Here is a 14,157-nt window from a genome sequence, read left to right on the forward strand (position 1 = left end):
CACCTTTAACTAATAGTAATTAACTTTTGAAGCATTTACGATTTAGTTCCTTTTATTTAATTAACTATCTAAATGTTAAAATTTTCTAACCAAATTTTAATACGACCTTGTAATAACCCTATAAATAATAAATAAATAATAAAATACTAATTCATTTGTCAGAATTGTGATCTCGAAATCACTGTTTTCAACACCACTGAAAACAGGTTGTTATAATAAAATAATAAAATAAAAAGAATACTAACAAGTAAATAGTAGACTAATGACACATGAATATTTCTCTCATATATTCTTATTCACTTACAAGGGGCTCAAGTTATAAACCCTCTTGCATTCAATTAAGCACAAAGAAATAAAACTTAATTGATTGTTTCATAAAATATTTATCTTCGTAATAAATTGACTAGGAGCTTATCTCGTCAATTAATGAAAAGGGTTTAGGAGTTATGGACATCCATATTTAAGTGATTTATAATAATTTTGAATACTCTTTTTAATATGAGTATTTTGTTGTCTTTCAGTTACTAACAATTTTCAAAACCTTTTTATCAAATTTCATTTTCCAAAAATAACTATCAAATATACTTTTAGGTAGAGTTTAGAAAGCTACCTAATAATTGGGTTTGGGTATAATTGTTTGTAACTATACAAGGGTGGTATGTTTGAATAACCATTATAATTGGTGGATCTTACCAAATCGGGTGTAATTAGAGCACTTCAATTAAACCTTTCAATCTTAGGGGTTAAGAATAGGAGTAATTACGCGGGTAATTACACCCAAATTCAATTTTTAAAAAAATTGTTTTTATACGAGTTATACAAACTTTTTTACAAGCATAAACATCTATGAGTGTTTGAGATGGTTATGGCATAAAAAAATCTTATACTATAAATCCTAAAAAATTATATTATGAAATCAATATGTGTATTTTATAAAATTATAGCAAAAAATATATTATTTAAATCTTAACAAATTTTAAATTTTTTGCAAAAAAATTATTATAAAAAAAATTTTGCATGATTTGATTTAGGTTTCTATCTATTATAGAATAGATAGAATATATAGATAGAAATGGATCTTGTTGTGTTCTGGAATAAGAAAGATAAGATGTTGAAAAAGGCTCTTAGGATGTAAGTTGAAATAAATGTTTCCCTTTATCTAGAAAGGAATAGAATATTAATTTATTCTTAGGAACAAGAAGATTGAATCGGAACGTGGGATAAGGTAATCATGAAACTTTGACTAATGTATTTTGTTGTTCGGACTGTTTGGTGGCCATAATTCATGAACCCAGTTATCATAGGGAACATATCGTGAATATCTATGAATAATTTTATGTTTGTTTCTTTCTCTTGTTTGAACTAAGTCATGAATCTCATATTCTTTTTTTTTTACAGTGAAAGAAGTTGGAAAGAAGTTGTTAATAATAAATTACCGAGAGAAATGGGTAAAAGTAATTTCCACCCAACATTTATATTTATTTATAAAAACTTATGACTAATAAGTATGGACATAACTTATTTATGTATTCATGCTATATATTGTAAAAATAATATACTTGTTCATAAAAAAATGTTATATTTTTTTCTTATCATAAATTGTTTATAGAAAATAATTTTTTTAAGTTATGAAAAAATATATTATTTATAAGAAATGTTGTGAAAGTTTAGGAAAATTTACAAAACATTTTTTATAAATGTTATATATTATAAATTTTATATATTTTTGGCTTAATTTACGTATTATAAAAAAGGACGTAACTTATCATAAGTCTTTCTTCAAATTAAGTTTATATAAGTTTTTATAATTAAAACTACATACTATTTGGACTATGAACACAAATATTATAAGGTTAATGCCAATTATGCAAATAGAAAAGATTTTCTTGCACCATATCATGTTGTATGATACCATTTGAGAGAATAGTGATAGACACTTGCAAACTCTTTAATTTGAGACTTTTAAGGTTTTGAAATGTGGTTGAGACACAAACTAGACTAGTTGGACAAGAAATTGATCAAGGTATCAATCCAAGCTAAAAAATCGTTTGAACTGATAGCTAAACCAATTTCAAACTGACCAATTGGTTCCCAAAACGACTGGCCCAACTGGTTCAAAGCAAATAAATTATAAAAAATTAAAAAAATATAAAAATTGATTCAACTATGGGCCAATCAATTCGTATCAATTCATGGGTCAACCAATTTTTAAAATTTATAAACTTTTTTAGCCCTAAACATTTACAATATTTTTTTTGTTAATTTGGTCCATAACTTTTAAAATACTTAAATTTAAAAAAAATCAATTTTTTAAAAACTTAAAAGTTTAAATTTATTTTTAAAAATAAAAATATGAAAATATTTAAAATTCATAAATAAAAATATTTTATAAATATAAAAAAATTCAAGATTCAATGTTATAAAAATCGGACTAGACTAGTTGGACCAAAAATCAACGAACCAACTAGTTTTTTTTACCTTTCACTAGATCAATACTGCAGCCAATTTTTGTTCCAATTGGCCTAGTTTTATTTAAATAACAATGAATTTTAGAATTTTTAAATTTTTAAATTTTTAAATTTTTAAATTTTTTAAAGATTTTTTTATTTTTAGAATTTTAAAGATTTTTTATTTTTCTATTTTTAAAACTATAATTTTAAAACTTTTACTTTTTTTAATATGATTTTTCTTTTATTTCCTAACGCCGAAGTCGGCACCAATTTTGCTGATTTGGACATTTGGAATCTCAATTTTTTTTTACTATTCAAAATATATCATTCGGGTAAATAAAAGTAGATTTGGGTAATGAATTATTATTTTAATATTATTTATGTAAATTTCCCCCTTAGAATAGCATAAATAAATATTATTGTATTGTACTAACATAATTAGAATTGTGAGCATTCATACTTCGTATAGTATATGGAAGAGATGTTGATAATCTTAATAATGCATATTCAAATTCAAATGACGATGACAATAAACTCGATCAATGGTTAACAAAAGATGATAACGACTATATGTTAGATATTTAAGAAGAAATAACTCAACAAATGTGCACTAGAACAATTAGATAAAATTGCATATAATGTTTAATCGTATTATCAATTACGTTTTTAGACTAACATAATACATATAATGATTTTATTTTATTTTTTGTTACTCGTTTAGAAATTATTTTTATCATACTAATAATTTTTATAGTAATTAATATTTTTTTTAAATATATAATATGTAACTGTGTAATTACAGTTTGTACTACCAAACATAGCATAGAGAATTACGATGCAATTACGTTTTGTCAACCAAACACATCTAGAGAATTACAATTCTTTGTAATTACAAGACCAATTACACTTTCATTCAATTACTTTATGGTGTCCAAACGCACCTTTAATATATTCTAATGTATATATTAAAATTATTATCAAATACAATTTATCAAATTTCATTTATGAATATTATATACTTTTAAAATAAATTTTAGGCATAATGTCAAATTTAGCCCTCAATATTTACATATTCTTTTAATTTGAATCTTATTTTTTTAAGCTAAATTTGGTCTTTAACATTTCAAAAGGAGTCAAAACGTTTTTTTTAACATAAATATTGACTAAAACATTGATGTTTTAACAATGTTGGCATGACAGTCCACATGTATTTAACGTTGACATGATACTATTTGTTTTAAATATCATGTTAACAAAAACATTAGAAATTAAAAAATATAAAAATATATAAAAATTTTATAAAAAAATCAAATAAATTAGGAACATGTGGATTGTCATAAGGGTTGCCATGTTTGAAAATTCAATGTTTTAGTCAATATTTTTGTTAAAAAAATAAAATCTCGATTCTTTTTTAAAGCTTAATGGTCAAACTCGACTCTTTTTAAAATATTTAGGGCCATATTTAGTTAAAAAAATAGAAATGGCCAAATTGACAAAAGATGCAAACATTGAAGGTTAAATTTAATATTATACCTAAATTTTAGGGTAAACTATAAAAATAGTTAGTCAACTATTAACATGTTTCTATTTTGTCCACTTTATAAAAAAATCATTTAAAAAATCATTTATGATAAAATACATAAGATTTTATAAAAATACATACAATATTATAATAAATGAATACCCATTTTTCTCTATTTTTGACATGAAATTTATTTATTAAAATAATATTTTCATAAATAAAATATTTTAAAAAAACCTACAAATAATACTTAAATCAGATTCAAGGTTTTCCTCTCTTTTTTTCAAGTTTATTTTATAAATAGTAATTTTTTATTATATGACTGACATTACTCCTTAGTCTTTCTCAAATTTGTCGAGTGCTGGGCACCGCCTTCACCCACAATCACCGGCACTAATAATATTTACTTTGAACTCCTTGATTTCTACATCTTCCATCATCATACCATCGAATTAGGAGTTGGTTATGGAGATATTGACATGGCCTTCCAAATTTCACCTACTAGGTCTCCAAGACCTCATCTTCACTATACATCCCCAGTCATGCTTGCCTCAAATAGAGCCTCAAATGCAACAAATCCATTTTAGGCAACAACCTAAAGAAATCGGTTCTCACCATTTTTTATCTCAAGCTGTAGTTTTTAACTCAACTAAGATTGTTAATATTGAAAAAAAAGGGAAAAATTGAATTTGCATAATTCTTTTTTTATGGGTTTTCCTTTTTTTTATAAGATTATTATTTTATTTATAAAATTATCATTATAATAAATAAAATTCATGTTAAGAAATTGAAAAAGAAAGATATCCATTTATTTATAAATATTTATAATAATTTTTTATATATTTTTATAAAAATATTATGTATTTTTATTGAAAAATGAAATTTTAAATTTTTTATTTCTTTAAAGTTTTTTAAATTTATATTTTTTTAAGAATTAAGACTAAATTGACAAAATGTATAAAGTTGAGCGCTAAACTTATTGTATCTTTTATTGTATTTTTTTGTTTTTAATTGTTATGCCAATAAAAAAGATCATCATTAATAATTTAATGTAGGAGTGATCAAAATATTAAAATTTGATAATATTAAGACTAAAATAGAAAATTTTAAACTTTGATGACCAAAACAGAAACATGATAATAGTTGGGTGACTATTTTTAGAGTTTATCCCGAAATTTTATTATAAATTGAGAATTATTAAAAGAGGGGGAAACATTGTGTTGTGGTGGGCTGGGTTGGATGGGTTGCTAGGTACAGTATTAGTGATGGCCCGTTAGCCCATCGCGAAGAGAACCAAATTTGGCGAATGCCACAAAGATATATAGGTCTTAAATCTCACAAGCCTAGCATTGGGTAAGGTCGGGGCGTCATAATATCCTCTTTGTGGTAGCTCTCTCCTTTCCTCTTATTTCTCTTCATGTTTTCCTCTTTATTTAGGGTTTTCTTTTGATTACTCCTCTTCCCGATTTCATAAAATTTTATTATTCTCCCACTCCGAATCGATCTATGATTTGGGCAATTCCTCTGTTTTCGCTGTAAATATTATTCAAAATCAATTTCATCAATTATGTTTTTATTGTCTTTTTCGTTGATGACTTGCAACGTGATATTCCAAAACCTGCGTGTGTTCGGTCCTGGCTTGAATCCTTTTTCCCCTTTCTGCGTCGCTCATCATTCCTCTGCTTCTCGCTAATCTGTTTCCCTCTTCTCCTTGTTTTCATCTCTATCATGTAATCATTTTTCTCTTCATCTTAAGCTTTCGAGGGGATTGTTTGTTTTCCAAGAAAAAAAAATGAAAGGGATCTAACTCTTTGTGAAAATTTCACGTTTTTACAAAAATATCATGCGTTTCTTTGCCTAATCAATCAAATCTTGGTCTGGTGTTCTCTTTACTTCTTCCGAGTTAAAGGAAAAAGTCTATATATCTGCAACGGTATTGCTTGGTTTTTGTTATTGCTTCGAAGAATATGACCCAAGGACAGTCTTTGCGGAGAAATCTGTCAAGAAGGCGCTCGTTTAGGTGGGGGATTGATAGGGATGATAGAGGTTGGACAATGCTCCACATCGGAGCCCGTAAAGGTGACCTCATTCAGGTATCTTTCTTTCTTATTTACCGTTTTTACTGCTCTTTCTTTTATTGGTAGTACCCTTGAATTTTATGAATTCATGATAATTCCTATTGATGATGGATCCTTAAGTTACTCAATAGTTCTAATACTTTAAACCAATATAAGAAACCAACGCTAATGTTAGATTATTAAATTTATTGGAAAATGTTCTTTTAACTGGATTTATATACAGGGAGGAATAGATTCCAATTGCTTTTCCGTGATTATTTTTCCTTTTTGGATTCCCCAAATTCCCTTGGGCAATCTCTTAACAAGTTTTACTTGCTGATTTTTTTTAGAAGCATTCCAGCCCCAGGAGGAGCCGAACATGATTTTTTTCTTTATCTTGTTCAAATAAAAATAAGTTGAACCAAATGATTATAGAGATACATATAAAATAAATCCGTATGTTTATTAGTACATGTATGAATGGTTCCATATGTAAGACCCAAATCCTTTTGAGCTTGTTGTGACTGGTACTTTTTGGTATATTATTTGTGTTTATTGTCAAACGATTCACTGCTATAACTTCTCTTGGCCATGGACTGCTGAGCTAAAATTCCTTGAAACAGGTCAAGCAACTGCTCAACGAAGGTGTGGATGTAAATGTGGCTGCATGGGGCCCCAAATCCCAAGGTGTCACCCCACTCCATCTTGCTGCTGAGGGTGGCCACCTTGAAGTTATGGATGAACTGCTTGAACGTGGTGCTAATATTGATGCAAGAACTAAAGGTGCTTGTGGGTGTAAGTATCTTATCTCACATTTTTCTGTTCCAACTTTTGTGGATTATATACTAGAAGCAAAAATTTGTGTTTGTTGGCAACTCCATGACCTGGTAATTACATTAATTCAAAAACTACAAGTTAATCTGGGCCATGCCAACCATCATTTGTTTTCCACCTTTGAACTTTGTTAATTTGATATATATATTGTTCGACTTTATTTTAGCTTTGATCAACTGCTTTTCTTATTCAAAGATTCCTCAGTTTAAGCTTCCACGCTCATCAAACATTGTAAAGCAATCAACTTTATATTGTAGTAACTAGCAACTACCCAAAAAGAAAGAACAAGATGGCATCATCACTGGTTTCGGCGTATGCCCAACATTGCGGTTCTATTGTTTTTCTGTCACGAGTTTGTACTTGTGTGCTGTTGTTCCTGCTATTTACTTTCTTCCTTTCAAGTAAACTGTGATCTATTTTCTACTAGATGTAAGAAAGGCTACTGACTTCATTGCCTCTTGTTTAATGTGTGATTTCACTCAGGGACGCCACTTCACACAGCAGCTAAAGAACGAAAGAGGGAAGCAGTGAAGTTCCTGATAGAGAATGGGGCATTTTTGCCAGATGACATCAATGATTGTAGATTTAATCCACCGCTCCATTACTGCCCTGGCCTTGAATGGGCATATGAGGAGATGAAGCGTCTTCAAAGAGATGGCTCTTCTTCAGCAGGGGAGACATCTTATAGCTCTGAAAATTGATATTCAATCATATCAAACCGCTCTTGTTTGTTCCTCCTCCCGTGTTTGGTGCTTCAATTTAATCTCTTTAATAAACACTAGTGGGCTTGTGACGTGTGTTGCTATATATTTTATTTTGAAGAATGTTGTTTGCATATGAATATGATGGCCCGACGCCTAGGAATAAATTAGTACTCTCATCTCATCACATCACATCACATCACATGCATGTGATATGATAGGATTGATGATGTGCAATAATTTAAATATTGTGTTTTTCTTTCTCATCTCTCTCTGCTCTATTATACCTTCGGTTCCCCTTATTAGGCAAAAATTTTAAATTAGAGAAACTACAAACAAACACGCACACACACACAAACGCACAAAAAGGACGTGGTGTATGGATTGAAAACAGCCCAAAATCCAACTCGATTAATCGAAAAAATGAAAATGGTTGAAGTGGGTATGGTTGGATCAATTGGTTTCTAACAATTTAAAATATTCATAACATTGTATTGAAGTTATCATATGCTATGTGATAATAATGCACAAAATTTCATTTACTAAATTTTAGGAAACAAAAATGAAATCTAATCTCCATGATAAGAGCATTGAGTCTCCATAACAATAATCTACAAGAGGCCCAACTCAAGTCTGACTCAGGCCAAGTTCAAAAGAAAATTAGCCTAAAGTGGGTCCTGATTTCGGCCACTGATTGGGATACCTCCATCCAATCACTATAATAATATTATTTTTATGTCAGAAGGAGGAACGAGGTATTGGATGCGATAAAGCCGAAGGAGGGAGCGAGGGAAGAGATGACGCGAGGAAAACAAAAGATCGAAGCGCAGAGGCGAAACGCTGAGAAGAATCAAAAGGCAAAGGGTTCTCAGCTGGAGGCCAGAGCTGTAGCCCTCAAAGTCAGCTGCCCTATCTGCAAGGTTCTTTCTTTTTTCTTTTTAATTATAAAATCATTTTGTTATTTCTGACTTCGCAGATCGCCTTTGATCTTGATGATGATTTAATTTTGTTTTCGAAGATTGATACCTGTTCTAGTAGTAGTAAAACTAGATTTGAAGTGATAGTCTCCGTCTGAATCTCATGAATTTTTTTAAAAAATATGTAGCTCATTAATTAATTCAAGTATATAGGGTAACAATGTAACCCACTTCCTTTCTTCACTTTGTATTGTGGAAACTAATGGATCATTGATGGGTGTCAATGGCTTGCATTAAAATTAAAAAAAAAATATTTGCTCAAAATAAAAATAAAAATAAAAATAAAAATTTTATCTTTATTTTTATTTTTTAATTTCATGATTTATCTCGCATTCAACTTATCATAATAACAAGTGTTATTATTAGTAATAAGATCAAGCCTTTTACTAGTATTTCTACTGCTATCAGCTTGTCTTGCTACACTACCAGTGTTGCAGTGTGAGCGGAAACAATAGCTAACATACTTGCCTTACACCCCCAAAATCGGATTTTATGCAGCAGGTTTAGAAGATTGTGAGAGATCTAGGATAGTGATTTGATAACTGTTGAGCCTCATGCTAATTACTCAAAAGTATTGTCCCCTCTGAATGCTACAAAAGAGCAATTCATCCTCAAGATTTGTCGCCTGCTTTGAAGAGAGCTAAGGGGCGCTTCTCTCCGGTTTCGAACCCTCAACCTCTATGAATATAGAGGGCTTTTGGGATACTCTTGTACTAGAGTGGGTTTGAGACCTGGGGGAGGCGTCCCTTAGATCTCTTTAGAGCGGGAGACAAAACTTTGAGGATGCATTGATCTTCAGCAGCACCTGAAGAAGACAACACCCTTGCGCAACCAGCACAATGCTCTTAGAATATTGATATATCATAAAACCTTACATATTCATTCTTTGACTTCCAATATTTCTCCCTTTTTTGCATTTTTATCCATATATGCATACCATGTAAAAGATGTTGCGAGTATATCTTAGTTACCACTAATTGTATTTCTTACAGAGTTTGTAGACCGGAAGCCCTAATGGGCAGGGATGAGATCTGCAAGTATTTTTCCTTTCACTTTTATATTCACGTTTCAAGCACGTGCTTTTTCTGATTTCTTACTAATTTATGTTGTGTGAGGTAAATGATGTTTTGGTTTAGCTGTTATGGGGATTTAAAGGTTATTGCTTAGGCTTTGCTTGGTGTAGAAGATGGAAAAGAGCGAGGATGAAAAATTTGTTAGTCAAATGGTTAAGATTCATAACTAACTTTTTACTCTGTAGTTTAGATTAACAAATTTTCCACCCTCACTTGTTGTGAGTATATCTCAGTTACCACTAACTGTATTTCTTACAGATTTTGTAGACCAGGAGCCCTAATGGGTAGGAAAGAGATCTGCAAGTATTTTTCTTTCCACTTTTAAATTCATGTTTCAAGCACGTGCTTTTTCTGATTTCTTACTAATTTATGTTGTGTGATGTAAATGATGTTTTGGTGGGTGCCTGTTTTGGTTTATCTGTTATCAGCATTTCAAGGTTAGCGCTTGGTGGAAGATATGTGATTTTATTATAATGATTGATTGCCAACAAGAATGGAACTGAATTGATGGTTCCTGGTTCATTAAAGTGGCATCAGTTTCTAGAAGCACATATAAAGAAAAAGAATAATTAGCGAAACCAATATTTTAGAAAATTTTAATTTTGCATTTTGAATGCTTCATGTTAAAATTTGATAGAAATCACCAAATGTTTCATCCAAACACACCAAGAGATAGTTAAGGGAAGACCAGAGCATCATTCAGTGACACGTTTAACTTGTGAACTTGCATTCATCAGTTTTGCTCGTGGCTGGATGGATTGATTGTTTTTAAAGATCAAGGTCTTTGGGTTTTTGAACATTTGGGCTCTGCTTGATATGAAGGATGTAAACAAGTGAGGATGGAAAATTTGTTAATCTAATGGTTAAGTTACAAAGTAGGAAATTTGTTAGGAATCTTAACCATTTGATTAATAAATTTTTCATCCTCATTCTTTCCATCTTTTGTACCAAGCAAAGCCTTAACTAACAGAAATACCCACTATTTGGTTTCATGAACTGCAAACGGCTTGAAAATATTTCCTATGCTTTTAATATTATATTGTTGTTCATCAGATATATCATGAGTAGGGGTAGGACCAAGAAGAAGGGATCATCTGTTGGAAGAAACAGAGTGAATGATTTTGATAGTCAATGTCATATTGATGATGGTTGTACATTGGTGGTTGCTATTTTTAAGTTCAAATTGCATCGTAAAACATGTGGCTGTGCAGTATAACCTTACTAGTCCAAGGGTACCAACTCCTTGGCTCTTGATGGAGTCCTCAATTGTTGTTTCATTAGATTGCATGCTCTATGATTTTACAATATCTTGTACACTGTCGTTTGCTGTATGATGATATAAGTTGCCTGGTTCTTACCCCTTTAGTCAATTTGTTGAACTCTCTCTATCCTTCTCACTTTCTCTCTGGTATCTTATCTTGTAATATGCTAAAATGAAGCTTATTTCTTGTTGTAGGTGCAATTAGCTAATGAAAAACAACTTGGTGATCATTATGGCTCCAAACATCCAAAGGAAAACCCTCCTGCTGTGTCAAGTTGATTGCTTTCTTCCCATGTAAAAGAAGGAAAAGAACAAATTATCTTTTCCTGTGTGATTCTAGATATTGTATGTTAACCGTCTTTTTAAAAAAAATTTTAAACCAATGAAAATGACTCTTTTATCTATTTGCCTTTGCCTTTCGCTTTCAGTCATGTCGTGTGTAGAAGTGTGAACACTAGAATGATAATAAAGCAGTTTGCCTTCCGGCCTGGATATAAATATTTTATGAATTCACAAGGGGATACAGTCAATGCCGACATGAGAGAACTTTGTAGAATAAATTGGATTTGAATTAAGTTAAAAGGTTGAATTCCTTGTGTTGTGCCGTAGTGTTGGTCAGCTAATCATATGTTTTGAGATATTGGCACGACTTTACTCTTCTCACACAATAAATGTTAGGGATGCATTTTGCATTAATACTTTTTTTTGTCTGTTTTTCGGGTACATAGTCAAAACAAAACACAAAATTACGGCCAGGAGAGGCTTATAAAGGTTTTGAAAACACGAGTAGCCCATTTATTAGGCTCTTTCTTGAGTTGCTAGTTGTCGTGTTGTGCTGTTGAATGGAGATCAATTTAAACCCCAAAATTATGTCTTCAATTGCTAGTTGGAGTTCCCATCCTGTAATGGTTCATCTAAGTAAAATATTGGTGGGGGGGGTCGAGGTCAAAAGAGTGAACAAGTGAAAGGTAGAAGTCGTTGATTCTTTTGAGGGCACCCATCATGTTAGAATCAATTTTCTTGAATATGAGTTCATTCTTTTATCTCCAAATGATTCAGAGATCATTGACAACAAGGGTATAGAATCTCATAGAGTCTTGTAGAGCAATGCAGTTCAAATTGAGTCATTGGAGAACCCAGTCGAAGATGAAGGTGGTATTGAGGATATCTAGGCGAAGCAATAAAAGAGAACTAAACCAAATCGTCCTAGTGAAATGACAATGAAGGAAAAGATACTCACTAGTTTCCCTTTGGCACAAAAAGGCAAGAGTTTTCAATCAGAGATGACATCTCGAAAGGAGATCTTTATTAGGGAGACAGTTATTACAGATCTTCCAAAAAGAAACAATGATTTTGAGTGAGAGTGAGATGCTAAAGATTCTTCCAAGCCTTTTGCAAATTACTAGAAGGGGGTGAAGTTGTATTTGTCTAACTCAAAGCCATTATTCATTAAAAAAATACCTTTATGGTAAAATTTTCAAAAAAAAAAGTATCTTTTCCATCTTCGATTGAGAGTGTCCTACTAAGGAGATCACTAACGCGAGAAGGATCTAAAAGATTAAGAGCCCTTCTTTGATTTCAAAAGGATACATTAGAATTAAGGTATGAAGGAATAGAATTGTTAGAATTTTTAAATATGTAGTTATCTAAGAGGGATGAATTAGAGTTTAAATCGATCCCGCAATCATTTATGCTCTAAAGTTATCTTTGCCTTGATTGCAAATGCCTGTTCCTTGTAAGATTCCTTTCCAAGCTCATGAGTCAGAAGGCTTGGGTTTGATTGTTTCAAAAGTGTGTTGTACACAGTACATTGACTTTAGAACTTTTGAGAGGAGGTTGTTTGATCGAGTCCAAAATTCGCCAAGCTATCTTTGAAAGGAAGGCCTCATTGAACAATTTAGTTTTATAAATGCCTAAAACCATTCAAACACTAGAGAACATAGCTTATCCCTGTTACAAAAATGAAGCTTCCTTTCATCAACCCACCCAAAAGAGAGTTTGGAAATGATTTTTATCAATTTTTTTATGGAATGACTTTTTTTCCTTGTTAAGCTTTCCCAGCTCAAGACCCTGGTATTGTCAAGCGCTTCGATTCTTTTGGCATTAAGGATGTCACTGATCCATCTTTTGGACTATGATTTTGTAGAGGGACCGAGAAAAAGCTCAAAATTTGTAAAATTGATAAAAAGCCTAGAAAGAGAACATAAATCCTTAAGAATACCCTTTAGTCGCCTATGACATTAGACATAGGCATTGAAAAAGATGAAGCAAACATTTGTAAAAAACAAATGATTGTAGAAAGAGCGCTATTTGAGATTTTTAATACCCTGAATGGATGAGTCGTTTCAACCTTTTGGAACATAAGAGACAGAATGTCATGCAAATAATAAAAAGATAAGGGAGAGAAGGTCTCTTTGTCGCAAACCTCTACCTGGGTCAAAGCATTTAGTGAGTGAGCCATTGATAATAACTTGATAAGAGATTGTGGAGTTGCATTGATAAATAAGATTGATCCAATGATGGGTAAAACACATAGCTTCAAGAACATTCTTGAGGAAGGCTCAATTTATCCTATAAAATGCTCTACTATTGTTAATCTTAAAAGTAGCAAGGGAACCTTTTCCCTTGATTTTTCTTTTAATTATGTAGAGAACCTCAATGTTGTCAGAGATAAGATAACATGGAACAAAAGCATTTTGAAAGCAGGATCTAATACTAGAGAGAATTTTTTAAAAATGATTAACTATGATCTTTGAAATAATCTTGTAGGCAACATTACAAGGGCTAATGGGTTTGAAGTCCTTTGGTTTGGTCTAGGAATTGCCTTTTAAGATGAGGGAAATAATAGTTTTGTTAAGTTTTTTGAGGACGCTTGAATGTAGAAAAGACAAAGACAAAGAAATGACATCATTTTCCACAATTTCTTAGAAGTGTTGGTAAAAGAGTCTTAGTTTATCGTCAATACTCAGGGCTTTAATAGCATCAATTTGAAAGACAGATTCTTTCATTTCATTGGTTGAGAAAAGCCAAATTGTTTTGCGAGAAGCAGGGCACAATAAGATTTCTTAGACAATCCTTGATGAATTTCACATTCTCATTAGCTTGACTATGGAAAAGCTTCACAAAGAAATTGCCAAAACTTGTTTCATAGTTGCAAGATCGTCCACTCAGTTATTTTATGCATCATTCATATCTTTGATTCTGTTGAAAGCACTTTTGTGCTTGGTAGGTGGAAGAACTTTGTGTTTCTGTCTCTCAGTTTATGCCATTGCAATCTCGATT

The 14,157-nt window shown here is 31.2% G+C and overlaps 1 protein-coding gene and 1 long non-coding RNA gene across 6 annotated transcripts; both read left to right on the forward strand.

Annotated features, from left to right (window-relative positions):
* Positions 1–5,186: 5,186 nt before the first annotated feature.
* LOC107900717 (phytochrome-interacting ankyrin-repeat protein 1) lies at positions 5,187–7,830 on the forward strand. 5 transcript variants are annotated; one of them, XM_041098400.1, is made up of 4 exons: positions 5,309–6,065; positions 6,653–6,824; positions 7,121–7,225; positions 7,347–7,830. In XM_041098400.1, exons 1-4 carry the CDS (start codon positions 5,940–5,942, stop codon positions 7,562–7,564), a joined length of 621 nt encoding a protein of 206 aa, XP_040954334.1. In that variant the 5' UTR covers positions 5,309–5,939; the 3' UTR covers positions 7,565–7,830. The 5 variants fall into 5 exon arrangements, with proteins under 5 accessions (XP_016681904.1, XP_040954336.1, XP_040954334.1 ...); XM_041098401.1 differs by having other exon boundaries at positions 5,867–6,051; XM_016826415.2 differs by lacking the exon at positions 7,121–7,225 and having other exon boundaries at positions 5,187–6,065.
* A 514-nt stretch (positions 7,831–8,344) lies between these two features.
* On the forward strand, positions 8,345–11,114 carry LOC121219861 (uncharacterized). Its single transcript, XR_005916867.1, has 4 exons — positions 8,345–8,484; positions 9,534–9,766; positions 9,873–9,917; positions 11,071–11,114. It is a non-coding gene; the product is annotated as an uncharacterized lncRNA (long non-coding RNA).
* Positions 11,115–14,157: the final 3,043 nt, after the last annotated feature.

The sequence above is a fragment of the Gossypium hirsutum genome, chromosome D08 (assembly GCF_007990345.1).
Source record: "Gossypium hirsutum isolate 1008001.06 chromosome D08, Gossypium_hirsutum_v2.1, whole genome shotgun sequence".
Classification (NCBI taxonomy): Eukaryota; Viridiplantae; Streptophyta; class Magnoliopsida; order Malvales; family Malvaceae; genus Gossypium; species Gossypium hirsutum.

Excerpts from the sequence above, each read along its gene's own strand:
- LOC107900717 (XM_041098400.1), top strand. The coding sequence starts at position 5,940 with ATGACCCAAGGACAGTCTTTGCGGAGAAATCTGTCAAGAAGGCGCTCG. Across the intron at positions 6,066-6,652 it reads GTAAAGGTGACCTCATTCAG|GTCAAGCAACTGCTCAACGA; the intron begins GTATCTTTCTTT and ends TCCTTGAAACAG. Across the intron at positions 7,226-7,346 it reads TCTGTCACGAGTTTGTACTT|GGACGCCACTTCACACAGCA; the intron begins GTGTGCTGTTGT and ends GATTTCACTCAG.